Source organism: Eupeodes corollae, chromosome 2 (genome assembly GCF_945859685.1).
Source record: "Eupeodes corollae chromosome 2, idEupCoro1.1, whole genome shotgun sequence".
Classification (NCBI taxonomy): Eukaryota; Metazoa; Arthropoda; class Insecta; order Diptera; family Syrphidae; genus Eupeodes; species Eupeodes corollae.
Genome location: NC_079148.1, coordinates 143925971 through 143940241, shown reverse-complemented (window position 1 = coordinate 143940241; position 14271 = coordinate 143925971). Strand labels below are relative to the sequence as shown.

Here is a 14271-nt window from a genome sequence, read left to right as displayed (position 1 = left end):
AAAATTAAAAAAAAATCGACTTTTGTATAGCAAAAAAAAACGCAAAATTCGCGACTTTTTTTCAAATGTCTCCCAAAAGACCAACTTTTGGTATAATCATTTGATGATAATTCATTTCATGCATTAAGGCCCACAGATTAAAATGCTTTTTACTTTTTTTGTTTTAGATAAGCCGGAATCTTGAAGGAAGTGCGAGCCCATTTTTTCGAGGTGGAGTTGTTCACACCGGTGTAACTCGTGTTCTTTACAATATTTTCAATTCAAATTTTATATTTATATTGTCAAACTATGTTAATAAACGATAATAAACTTAATACAGTTGTTTCTATTTACTGGTCGTAAAAAAAAAATCCTAAACATTTCTTAAAATACAGGCCGTCACATGGGATGACCCCCTTAAGACAAGATATTTTACCAAAACTAAAATATTCCAGTACGATCTTGAACCTCTTCTTACTTGCACTCTCTTTGAATGTCTGAACAAAAAGCCAATAAGGTGATTTTACGAAACTTTGAACACGCTACTTAGGGTTAAAATTTCATGAATTATTTATTTGGACCTAAAATCTTATCTTTCCTAGCCTTTCATAGATAGTAATGGCTCACGATTAAATGAGAAGCAACCTAAGAAACAGATTTAAGGTAACCAAAAAAATAACCTAGCGAAAACATGAACAATATCTACCCTCGAAAATATCTGTTGACAAATAAAACGATTTTACTTTTAATCACAATAATATCAGAAGTGGAGCCGTACCCGTGGAATGATGGTTAGTGCATTGGAAGACCGCTGTGGTTCATCCTCTCCCGAAAAAGGGAAAGGACAACTCCAACCCGTCAAATCTTCGGTCGATAAGTCTTCTTCCGAGCATCAACAAAGTTTTCGAAAAGATCATTAATAGGGCTCTGACTAAGTGGGCTGCGGATAACAAAATAATTCCGGATAAACAGTTCGGGTTCAAGGCGGGTCATGACACAATTCATGCTGCGTCTAAACTCGTTTCTGATATCCAATGGAATAAATCAAAACAACAATGCACAGGGGCTGTTCTGGGTGATTTGGAAAAGGCCTTTGACACCGTATGGTTAGAGGGTCTTTACCTAAAACTGAGCAGGCTTGGCATAAGCAAGCCATTGTTGTATATACTTTATGATATGCTTAACGGTAGAAAGTTTGTTGTCAAAAGTGGCAATGTAACTTCTACCACAACATTCTCAATTAAAAATGGTCTTCAACAGGGAGCGGTGAATTCGCCGATTCTCTTCAGCATTTACACCAGCGATCTGATAGGTAGTCTTACAAAGGCAATTGCGTACGCCGACGATCTTATTGCGTACAGAACGGCCCGAAAGGTTGAGGTTATTAGAATTCTCTTGCAGCGTGATTTCGACAAGATTCAGCGATATTGCGACGACTGGAAACTGAAAATAAATGTCCAGAAGTCAGAGACAATTCTGTTCCGGACTCCGTTGGCTAGGGCCACGAGGGATACGTGCAAGAATTGGCGCAAGATAGTCATCGTTGATCTTCATGGGCAGCCATTAGCGAGCAAAAGTGTTGTAAAGTACCTCGGTATCTGGTTAGATCAGTATTTATATTTCGACAGACATATAAATGCTGCTCTGGCCAGGGCCAGAACGCTGAGTATTTTGAAAGTGCACGCTTGAGCGGGTTCATTCCACCAGAGGCATTCCTTTTTTTAGACAAATGCGGTCTGATACAGGATAGATTGGCAGTTCTGTTAATCTACCACGTCAGACGAAGAACCGACGTCATGGCACAAGGCGGAGCAGAGCTCCTTCGGTTCAGTAGGGCTGTGTCCGAACGGGACCGAACTGATAGGGTGAAGCAGGAGAACCAGTTTTGGTGGCTTCAATCCGCACTTAATAGTGGGTAGTCGGGATGGGGTTTTAAGCCTTGGCCGGCTTACATACTTGTTTATAGTTTTAGGATTTAGTTTAGAAATAGAAAAACAAAATAGAAAACAGACAAAAATACAAAACAGAAAAAAAAATACAAAAAAATAAAAAAAAACATTAAAAAAAACATGGAATAAAAAAAAAAAATTAAAAAAAAAGACAACAAAAATGTTAGATAGTTAAATTTGCTGCTGTGGTTGTTCTAGTTTTAACTTATAGTGTCCGAATGGGGACCTTAAGTTAGTTGTATGTTATGGATAATAAGGCTAGTTTTATGAATTTTTGTCTAGCTTTAAGATAGGTTTAAGAATGAATCAATAAAAATGAATTAAAAAAAAAAGTGCGTTGGACTGTCATGCAAGGGGTCTTGGGTTTAATCCCTGCCTGTGCCACCTTAATTTAAAAAAAATTTTCGCGGGTACTGCCTCTTGCGAGTAATTGACAAATCCTTGAAGAGTAATTCTTGCCATGAAAAAGTGCTTTTTGTAGGTCCCTTCCATTCCTGACAACAGTAGTCGTACACAGGAATGGTTGAGAGTTTTAAGTCACTAGGCCCTGGTTCACAACGGACTGTTGCGCCACCCAATTTAATTTAATTTTAATATCAGAAGTGGGAAAAAGACAAAGAATCAGCTTGTATTTACTTCTTGTGGACCAAAATGGATCACTTGAGAGCTTTTTTTAACCCTGCCTCAGCTAACTTTATTTATCTACCTATTCTTAAAGTACTGGATACATTTATAAAACTTTAGGTCATGCAACTTAATTAAATCATTTTAATGTTTAAAAAAGAGTCACTTTAGTCATTTCTCTGAAAGCTTTTGAGCAATAACAAATTAACATCAACTACATAAAATATTTTAACATTTTTTGGTAACAACTTGTTTATTGTTGTTACTCTTATCTTAAAGTACCTACTTCACTCAAAATACGTATTTAAGCATATAAACAAAAACAAAACCGAGTGAACCGAGTATTTTATTAGTCACCCATGAAAAATGCAGTGAGACTAAATTTTTCCCTGATAATGAAAACATTAGTTAGTTTGTTTACAAAACATGCTTAAGTATAATGGGGGTGGCTTTTATCTATATTTAGTTTTTGTTTTTCAAGAGATAAGAAGGCCTTCTGAATGTTTTTGGTTAAAATAAAATGTGTTTTATCATATTTTGCAACACAAGACATTTAACTGACCTGGTGTTATATATTTTTAAAAATTTAATATTGAATCAAAGCCCAACGAGTATTCAGTTCAAAACTGAAATACTTTGCTTTCAATACTGGAACTGGAAAAAAACATCAATATCAAAAAATAACTGGATTCGTGTTTTTAATAACTACTTTTTGTTGAAAAGACAGAAAACTCAATATTGACTACGATTTAAGGGAATGATATGCATTGGACATTTTTTTGGGAATAACGATCAAAGTTGTAAGGTTCGTATCTACAAAGGAAAATTGAAACTGTCTCTCATCTCTTGAAATCATGAAAAGGAAAAAATCCAATCAAATATTGATTGAATTGTAATTCATTTCATCCCAACAAGAAGATCAATATTTTCTGTTTGATGGGAAAAATAAGAAGCTGAACGGATTGCTGAAGCATTCATAACTTCATAATCAACTCGTTCTGTAAACAATCTGCAATGAAATGCAATTTAACACTGATAATAATAATTCAGGATTCCTTTATTACCATTTTAACACTTTGTATTGAGATAAATCAATTTTTGTTTTTGGGGAATTTAATTTTGAATTAGGTACCTAACCGAACGCAATCTATTATCATACACTACCTAGACCTACCTATATTATTATTCAATTTATAATTCATGTTGGAAACAAATAGGCGGGTAGATGCCAAATAGCCACATGAGTAGGTTCTCTTTAAGCCAGAAACATACATAAACGTCCAAAAATGAAAATGGTGGAAAATCATGTTTGAATGTTAATTGCATTCGTGAAAATATTTTTATTTCACTTTTAATAGAGAGTAGGTATTATTAAATTATGTTAGTAGATGCTTTTAAATTTGGCTTTTTAAGCTGAAATGAATTTTATATAAGCACATTTCGCTTTTTCCAATATTTTGGATTTATGTTTTTGACCCAAATAATTCTTCCATCAATCAAACGATTAATGAAAGTTTCATAAATGCGACGGATCGAATAGCAACAAAAAAGTATCATAGCTTTCATCGAAACTAAAAGATTTTTCAACAAAATGTGAAAACCGTAAAAAGTGGAACCTATTGTTTTAATTCGGTTTTAGTTACGACTTGCATGGCACAAGAAATCGCTGGGAAAAATACCACTATTGACATGCCTTGACTATTAATTACCAAAATGCCCACAGGAGCAATTGAAGTCATAATTCGTTGGGTTAGAAATTACCTTTAGGACTGTTCAATTCAAGTGGTATTGGACGGGTTCAAATCTGATATTCACAAAATATACGCCGGTTTTGTCTGAAACTTTTAACTCACTTAATTGTTTCGAGGATGACAGTACCCTCAGCTTTTCATATTCGTTTTCAGATTGTCATCCTTGTTCTTCGGATGTGGACTACCAATAGCACCGTATGATAAGCTCATTAAATTCTGATCTTGAGAGCATTGTTCAATGGGGAATCAAAAACTGTGTAGAATTTAATGCTTCGAAAACTCAATGCTATCTACTGTCGCAAAAGTGTAACCCTCCCCTAATGCCACTATCCGTGAGTGGTACTTGGATCGAGGAGACTGAACAGCTTTCAGTCCTAGGTATGTGCTCTAAAAACCACTTGTTGTGGAGTGATCACATATTTGACATCGCCAAAAATGCTGCTAAGTGTTTAGGTTTTCTCCGAAGATGCAAGAATTTTTTTACCCTTTTTGATCTGGCTATAATTTATAAAGCCTATATTCGTCTAAAACTTGAGTACAATTGATTTCTATATTTGGGCAGGTGCTCTTATAAACCATTTGGGTCTCTTGGACAGAATTCAAATGAGCTGTAAAAATGATAGGCAGACGAATTCTAACTGAAACTTTTGCATTTCTCGAGCACCGTCGTAAGGTTTCATGTCTCTCATTAAATATCGATACTTCTAATGAAATAGCCAGTAGCATTCCTCCCCTCAAACAATACAACTGTAATACTCGTTCTTTAGAAATGCCCATCAGTTTACCCTCGAGCCCAATTTCGGTCGTACTGTAAAGTACAGAGATTCCTTTTTTAGTCACACTACACGAATGTGGAATGCTTTACCAGACTCAATATTTCACACTCATTACAATGTGCAGGCATTCAAAACCAATGTGCTCCGGTATCTCCTTTCAAATCCTATCCTCTTTCCTAATTACTCGCACTGTGTATAATCATTACAGGGGTATTCATATCCCCTTGAGTGCGCGTACAATATACAAACAAAGTTATCAACTTGACCCATTTGAATGTTGTTTTAGAAAACTCATATTTTGAATATCCAAGAAGGGAAGAGGCAAACAGAAAATATTAGATACGATTTGCAATTCGTCTAAAACAAACCTTAGAGACATTCCAAAAGACGGCATGATCAAAAAATAAAACTTCGAAAAAAACTTTAAAACAGAGTTAAAAGTTTCAAGAAAGGTGAGTAATTGAGGAAAATGGTCCATCAAATATGTAATTAATCCCTCAAATCAGCCACCATAATGGGTCGAGAAAATTTAAAGGGGCTGGTCAAGGAGTCTTTTACCCCGTTTACAAAAGTAGATTGAGGAATCGATTTGAAAAAAAATCTGGCACAGTGATTCCACAATTCGTCGATTCAGACATAAAAACATATTTTCAATTCTATAAAGCTTTCTCTAGTGGGATCGGATCGAAAAAACCGATTTCGAACCGATTCAAGTATACATGGAGCTAAATCCTGATTCAATACAGTTTTAATTCTCATTGTATACGGGGTATTTTCAGATAAACTTATAATAGCTTACACACCAAATTATGATTACAAAAATTTGAAGAAGTGTTCTTGCAGATCTTGGCTCCTCGTGGTTATTTAAGATAAACCAAATTGCCAGAAAAATAAATTCCACAGCTTACAACTTGAACTTTGTACGCATCCATTTACGCCTCTTAGCGTTGTACCGGATTGTGTTTCCTGTACGTAGACGGACCCATTAGGGCTCCGATCGGTTTTGTTTTAGCTTTTTAACTAATTTTTGTTTAATACTTTCGTTTAATATTTGGTCCTATAGTAAAAATTTATACCGATTGAAGAGTCTACTACCATCATCAAGTCAAAAGTTGACTCAATGAGAAAATACGCAGAATCATATCTCGCAAAACAATACAGAAACTTAGATTAGCCGTATTAAAAAGCATTAAGTTTCTGTAATATCCTATTCCTGCATCTCAAATCTAGTGTGGGAATGGGGTGGTAGCCTAAATAAGCAGGACAAGAACTGTACAATTTCACTCAGTTACCGGGTCATGTTGGAGTCCATGGTTATGAAGTTTTAGTAGATTTCTTAGCAAAACAAGGAACAATATCACTCATAAATGGATCAGTCCTATTTTGGCATACAAGAAAACGAGATCAAATCAAAAGGAAGATGAAGCTAAAAGACCAATATTTTGGAATTAATTGAAGACTAAGAAAGACTTAACTACTACTTGATATTTTCAACAAGTACTTGACAAGTTTCCCAATCGAAGGTCGTACATCAATGCAAATGGTCCATTAGCTTCAATTCTTGAGTCAGCTTAATATTGTATGATTGTAAACATAGATTTAGATAGCGATGCTCATTTCTTGACAACGCCACCTTAGAATTAACTTCTTTAAAACGTTTGCTACGGACACCTAAACGGCAGAAATACTGTTGACACTTCGACCAATCCTTAGTCTTAATATTTAGAATTAATTGTTTACACTAAACTTGTTATTAGCTGTCCACTAGAATTACGACCAAACATTGGATTTAACGCTTTTGAAGTTGAGGTCACCGACTCCGAATTTCGGAAAAAAAACGATTTGCCAGGATGAAAATGTAGAGTTTTATGAATAAGTTGATAATAAATAACAATTCGTTGGTGAGTCAAAGGGTGCCTTCTCAAATAAAATTCAAACTTGTCAAGTTTATTTTAGAAAACCTGATAGAATCGTAATGGTTCTTAGATTGTACCACTATTAGTCTAATAAAAGATCACTATAAGCTAAACAGAGACCAGAGAAAAATATAACTGAGACATTTGCTGAAAATAGGGGACTATCCTCTCTTGAAATAGGTACCACAAATTATTAACTTCCTTAAAGAAATTAATTTGGGGCATACTTTGAAATGAGTATTCCCATAGGGTAAATGCACAAACTTAACACAACTTAGTGATTAGGCAGCACTGCATTTTTGCGATGCTGATCGTTCCTCAGTTGATTACGAAGCAATGCTGACTTACAAAAAATATCCCTTGAAATTCATCAAATTAATTAATTTATAAACAATTTAAGAATTTAGAATTGGCATCAACAACTTATCAAGACAATTCTTGGTGCTTTTTTTTGAATTATTTGCGCATCAGCTTATCGAGCTTTGCAATAATGAACAATTGACATTTTAAGTGATGCCAAACAGAATAAATGTCTAGTTCGAAATTCAACTGTATTCTATTGACTTATTTAGAGGCCGGTTAAAGCTATCATTGGTTTTCATCATTGAAAACAAACATTGGAATTTTCTTGACAGGTCGATTATACCTATCATTAAAAGTTTCTGCAATTGAAAAAGTTTCCTGATTGAAATCCACCGAAAAACTTTTACTGACAGAAATCTGTCATTGGATTTGCGTGGAATTGGAACACAAATCATTGGAACACGATTCGTTTCACTTTGAACATAAAATTATCAGCTGTTCAGGAAAATAAATTTGTCCGGAGGCTAGGTTAGGTTAGGTTAACGTGGCTGCGGATTTAGAATCCACAGACTTAGGCCAAAAGTAAAGGCCCATTGTGATACCACATGAATCTAGAGAATTACTTCTTACTAGTCGAACCATTTTAAGCTTTTTATAAAGCGAATAAGATATTTGATATCCTTTTTAGCTATTTAACTGGGATTATCAACAGAGTAGTCTCCCAGATGAAGTTTGTGTCTTAGTGAAAGAGCAGGGCAAGTGCAGAGAAGGTAAGAGATTGTTTTCCCTTCTTCCTCGTCCATACAGCTCCTGAAGTCATTTGAGGCTACACCAAGTCGTATTTCGTGCCTATAAGACAGTGTCCCATAAGGACACCTATTAGGGAGCTAATATGAAGACTGCTTTGGGATAACAAGTCTTTAGAGCGCTTTAGGTCTAGTGAAGGCCATATGAGTTTTGTGGCTGCGCATGTTGGTAAATTGTGCCACCTGCTGTTTCTTTTAGCATAAGTTTATATGTAGCTTTCGCTATACCTATCTCCTCCCTTTCAGGTGAAATAGGAATGACGGTTCCATTTTTAGCGAGTTCATCAGCTCTACAATTTCCTGTGATGTCTCTGTGGCCCGGCACCCAACACAGTTGACATTTAAATTGCTGCGCCATCTTCATAAGAGACGATCGACAATCGAGGGCCGTTTAAAATTTGGTTAAGACACTGTCAAGAGATTAAATACCAGCCTGACTGTCAGAGAAGATGCGGATATCAGAAGTTGATATCACGTTTTCTCTTAGCCAGGAGAGAACCTCTTTTTTCCAAATAGGGGTTTAGGAATAGTGTACTCTATGTACTTTGGTATAGAACTAAAGAGATTCAAAATGATGGAGCGCGCCACATTGTTGTTGTTCCATTGAGATGAGGCGTCGAGTCGAGGGTGTGGTTCTCAATGCCCCGCTTATGCAGAGACATGCAGTGCGTTGGACTCTGCTGAGTTTGTCGTAGTATGTGACTTTCTCTAGTGCAGTCCACCATACTGCAACCCCGTACATAAGTATTGGTCGGATGACCGATGTGTATAGCCAGCAGGTTATGCGAAGATGAAAACCCCATTTGCTTCCTATGGCTTTCTTGCAAAGGAAAAGAGATACTGTAGCTTTTTTAACTCTTTCCTGAATATTAGGTTTCCAACTTAATTTTTGTTGTCCAAAAATTAGTGGTACATCTTTTATTGAAGGAGGTACAATCACTAGGATCTTGTGTTTCCGTGTGAAAAAACCGAGGTCTGTTTTTTTTGAGGATTAATACTAAGTCCGCAGTGATCAGCCCATCTAGTGAGCATATTGAGTGCGTTTTGGAGGAGGTCTCTCAGTATATTAGAATGTTCTCCTTTGACGGCGATAGCAACATCATCGGCATATGCAACAACTATGTAGCCTTCCCTCTCAAGGGATATTAGTAGTTCATCAACCACTATGTTCCAGACCTTTTCGTACAAAAATCCCCCATCTTAAAGTTAATGATCCTGCTTTTTAGCATTAGATTAATCAACTCACAGATTAAGTATTCAAAGTTTAGGGTCGTCATAACAGAAATGATAGCAGATGTGTCAACGTTGTTGGAAGCGCCCTCAATGTCCAGGGAGGCCACCATAGTATATTCCTTTTGCTCTAGGGAGTATTCGATAGTTCTTACCAGAGTGTGCAAGGCTGTTTCTACCGATTTCCCTTTGCAGTAATCATGCTGAGACATTGATAGTCTCTTATGCTACTATGTTATTACGTAAATGGATATCAATCAATCGTTTCAGAGTTTTGAGAATGAATGATGATAGGCTAATAGGTCTTAGGTCTTTAGGGTTGACATGCGAGCATTTGCCCGCCTTGGGAATGAAAACTACCTTTACATCTCTCCATCACGGAGGTATATAGACCAGATTTATACAACTTTTGAAGACCATCTCAATGATGGGCAAAGTTATATCAATGGTAAGTTGTACCTCAGCTGGTACGATTTGATCTGGACCTGGAGATTTATAAGGTTTGAAACTATTCACAGCCCATTTCAATTTTTCTTTTGTAACCAGACCCTGAGGACAAGTTAAGTTAATACTCGTCCAAATTTCCAATGGTTTTGATCTTAAGTCAAATACGACATTAAAATTACTGTCACGTCACGTCAGCTTTCAGAGGTATGTATTAGTTTTTAAAATTTGAAAAACACAAACATATGTGATGCTTTTTGGGTCTATCTAAATTCATAGTGTTTTTTAAATACAATTCGTGACGATTTTTAAAATCTATACTTCCTGTACTTTTTCAAAAATAAGTTCAAAAATGCATAATATTTCAAGAAATCTTCATAACTTCTTCGATTCCATCTTCCCTCCATTATTATTGTTGAAACGCTAAACCGTTTACCATAAAAAGATTCTTGACAGAAAAGGCAAAACAATTGAAAAACAATTTTTGCTTGTAAGGAATTCGTAATCGAATCAAGGCTATCACTTAAAGCTTCATAAAAATATTGGAAAATATGAAAATAATAATATTGAAAAAACCAAAACACTAAAAACTAACTAGAAAGTTTATTTTTTCAAAACCATAAAATCATTCATTTAAATATTTTTTTGAAACTTTACTTTATGAAGTCAAATGAAGACTCATCATAACTAATGAAGATTTTCAGAAACCAAGTAAGATACCAAACTGATTTAAACAGTATCTAGAAGGCAATGGTTTGTAATTTGCAAAATAATCATATGTTTTTGTTATAAACTGTGCTGGGCTTGAAATTATACTAAAAAAGAGGCTGGGATGCGACCCACACTGATAACTTCCCATCCCGTCTGTCGCTTTGTTTTGCATAAAAGTTTGTCTATATGCACTCGTATTAATTTTTACCAAATTTGCGTACTATTTTTTGTAGATTTTATTTTTTATGAAAAAACGGACTGTTGGATTTAAATAAAAATTACTGAATATTGAAAACAATGTTTTCTGTGAAATAAAATAAGCTTAAAGCCAATATTTTTAATTTTTGAAAAGATATTTGAGTTTCTACCAACTTTTGTAAAATTTTTTTTAGGTTATTAATTTTTTGTACAAAAACAATTCGATTTTTTTTTTAAATTTTACTGAATGTTAATAACAATATTTTTTGAAAGATAAAAGTAGTTTAAAGCCAATATCCACAATTTTTGAAAAGGTATTTGAGTCGAAAATCATTTTTTATCAACTTGTGTTAATTTTTTTTTCGGTTTTTAATGTTTTGTAAGAAAACTGTCAATCCGATTTTTCTCAACATTTTCAGAATGTTGAAAACAATATTAATTATAAGATAAAATAAGTTTGAAGCCTAAATTTCAAGATTTTGCAAGATATTTGAATCGATATTCAATTTTTACAAACTTTGAGTAATGATTTTTTTAAAATTTTTATTTTTTATAAAAAAAAAACTGTCAATTCGATGTTTCTCAAAATTTTATCAGATGTCAAAAACATTATTCTTCGTTGCACAAAATGGTTTTTGAGATGAAATCATATTTTGGTCGTAAAATTTTGGAGGCGACAAATTTTTTTTTTAAGTTTTTTTGATTTATTAAAAAAACCGTTAAATGGATTTTTTTCAAAAAATATACTTCTTTGATTACAATTTTTTATATAAAATTTAATTCAATTCTCTAGCGTTTTTGGTTCGTAAGATATTTAGGGTTAACCAAAATGTTCACCTTTTTTTCAAACTGCTATGGTAAAAAAACCAGTCACGCAATTTTCTTGAGAGCCCTTTCTGCATTTTTTTGCATAATTATCTGTATAGCAAAATTTATTTGAAATCGATATCTATTCCGGTTCTTGAGCTATGGACGACGAAAAAACGTCGCGAACGTACGAACGTACGAACGTACGTACACACGCACGCACAGACATCTTTCTAAAAATCTTTTATTTCGACTCTAGGGACATTGAAACGTCGAGAAATGTCAAAATTTTCAATTTGACAAATAGGACCCATTACAATAACTTCCTATAGGAAGCTAACAAGCACCGTTTTTATTGTCATTGACATTTTAAAGAGGCATATTTTTAAAACTTGATGCGAATTCAGGACAACTTTATCCTTTAAAAAAATATTGTTTCTTTTTGGGTAGAAAATTTTGTCGACATCAAAAACGCAATAACAAAACAAATAATTTAATAAACCCTTAAAAACTTGTTTATAGCCGGTAGAATCGAGAAACCGAAAGTATTTCACCTATGTTTTGAGGTATTCAGGTTATTTTTCAAAACATCATTAAATCGCCTCGTGAAATGAAGTTGTACCATGTATGTAGGTATATGCATACTTATGCTTATTCAAATGTCTAACACAAGTTTCGATTTTAATTATCATTCTCTTTTAATTTATGATAAGCCAGAAACTCTATACACTATCGGTCAACAAAGACTTTCTGATGACAAACAATTTCTAATAATAAATGAAAAAAAATTCTACAAAATAATAAACAAAACTCGTCATCGTAATTTTTATTTAAAAACCGGATGTAGGTAGGTTCCTCTATAATCTTTACTTTTTTATTTGATTTCTAATTTTTGTTTCTTTATCAATGAACACAACAATAAAAACACAAGTTCCCACTCCCACCCTTACGCTCTATCACTTCAAGAGTATGAGATATGAATACAAGGGTTGAAGTTTCTTTAGAGGTCAAGATCAAACATACTGCAAAAACTCAAACTCAAAGAGTAACTTAGGTTAATTGACAGACAGTGTTAAGAAGTCGAAGAAGGTAAGTATGTTCCTTGCATTCTTTATCAGGTTCAGGTACATAGAGGTAGGTTTGTACCTGGGTACTCCATAAAGTTCAAAAGAAAAAAAACGAACGCACATTTCACATCTGGATTTGAAGACGGCACACCCCAATATGTTTTATTGACCTACTCTCGCCCCAACCAAACCGAACCGGATTCAAAAACCCAGGAATGACGAGGAACCAGAAAAACATCTCTTTTGGGAGAACGGAGAAAGCACACAGGAGTTATTCCAGAATTCAAATTCAAATATGTACACAAGATGTAAAGTCGAGTTCGAGTGTGTACAAAAATGTAACAGGAGCCGAGCAGGTGAATAAAAAAATCCAAAAAACAACAATTTCTTGGTCATTCCTCTTTTTTTACGCATATTTTTGTAAGAAACACACTCAATATGAAGTTGGAGTGGAAAAAACAAACAAAAAACTCATCGCGCACGCACTTTTTATGATTGAACTCACAACACGCACCCAAAAACAGAAGAAACAACATTTCCCAACACAACTCAACTCAAATTTAACTCTACGCTACGCACTACGCCGCGCGCGCCGCGTCTGAGTCTAACTCTGACAGCTCTGAAAACACACTCATTACGCACTACTCCATTTTTGTTTGAGTTTGTGTCTCATTCAGCGAGCGGTAGATGAACTTTGTTGTTGTTTTCTTTTTTTTTAAATAAAAACTCCATTAAATTAATCACACTCCATTCGCATTCACACTCGCACTCACTCTCACACTCATTATCATTTTCATTTTCTTTCATTTTACTTTTTCTTGGGATTTTCTTTCGTTTTTTTTTTCTTTAAATCTTCTTTTTTCCAACATTTTTCAGAGGAATTTTCTTTTTAACTTTTTTTTTCTCACAACGGCTTTTTTTTATGAGTTTTTTTTTTTCAAAAAAAAGAAAACCTCAACACTTTTTAAAAACAAGAAGTTGGAAAAGAAAGAAATAACAACAAAAACAAACTACTTACCGCATTCGCATTTAGAAATGAACGATAAACAGTTGTAGGCGTTATACGAAAACGCAACATATCCGACGACCGTAAGAACACGCGGAAACTAGCAACACATACGCCCGGCGCCATCTTCTTCTTCTTCTTTAAAATCGAATCGAACGGAATATTAGATTTTCAAAAATTTGATTTATTTTATTTTCAATTTTTTTAAAAAACAAACGAAAACTCCAAACGCCAAAACGAGACAATAAATTCCGAAATCCGAGCCCGATTCAGATTCAGCTTTCAGCACAGCGAGCGAAACTGAGAACTGACTGAAGTGAAACTGAAGGAACCGTAGAAAAAAGCAAGGAGGAAAATACTGAAACTGAAATTGAGTCTGAGTTAATTTTGTTTTTTATTTTGTATTAAGTTTTTGGGGAGCAGAGAGGTTGGTAGTTGTTGTAGAGTGAATAGTGATTTTGGGGAGACTCCACGAAAGCTCTGAGTTTTGTATTTTGTGTGAGTCAATTTTCAGTTTTTTGGTGTATTTTTTTATTTCTTTCTTTTATTCGTTTTGCTTTGAATTTTTCTGTTGTTGATTATTCGCCGGGGTGAGCTTTTTTTGGTACTGGACGAGAACTGTCAAATGAGAAAAAATCAGGAAAGCTCATTGGAAATGTTAGCTGGAAGAGGTGAAGAGCTTTTTTGTGTAAGGCTGATGTTGC

The 14271-nt window shown here is 34.4% G+C and overlaps 1 protein-coding gene across 1 annotated transcript in view; it reads right to left on the bottom strand.

Moving 5' to 3' along the window:
- Positions 1 to 14022, bottom strand: part of LOC129946309 (calcium uniporter protein, mitochondrial) — a 315499-nt gene extending 301477 nt beyond the window's left edge. The window contains exon 1 of the mRNA XM_056056446.1: positions 13580 to 14022. Coding sequence (XP_055912421.1) covers positions 13580 to 13693 — 114 coding nt within the window. The 5' untranslated portion in view covers positions 13694 to 14022. The remainder of the gene's footprint in view (positions 1 to 13579) is intronic.
- Between the last annotated feature and the right edge of the window lie 249 nt (positions 14023 to 14271).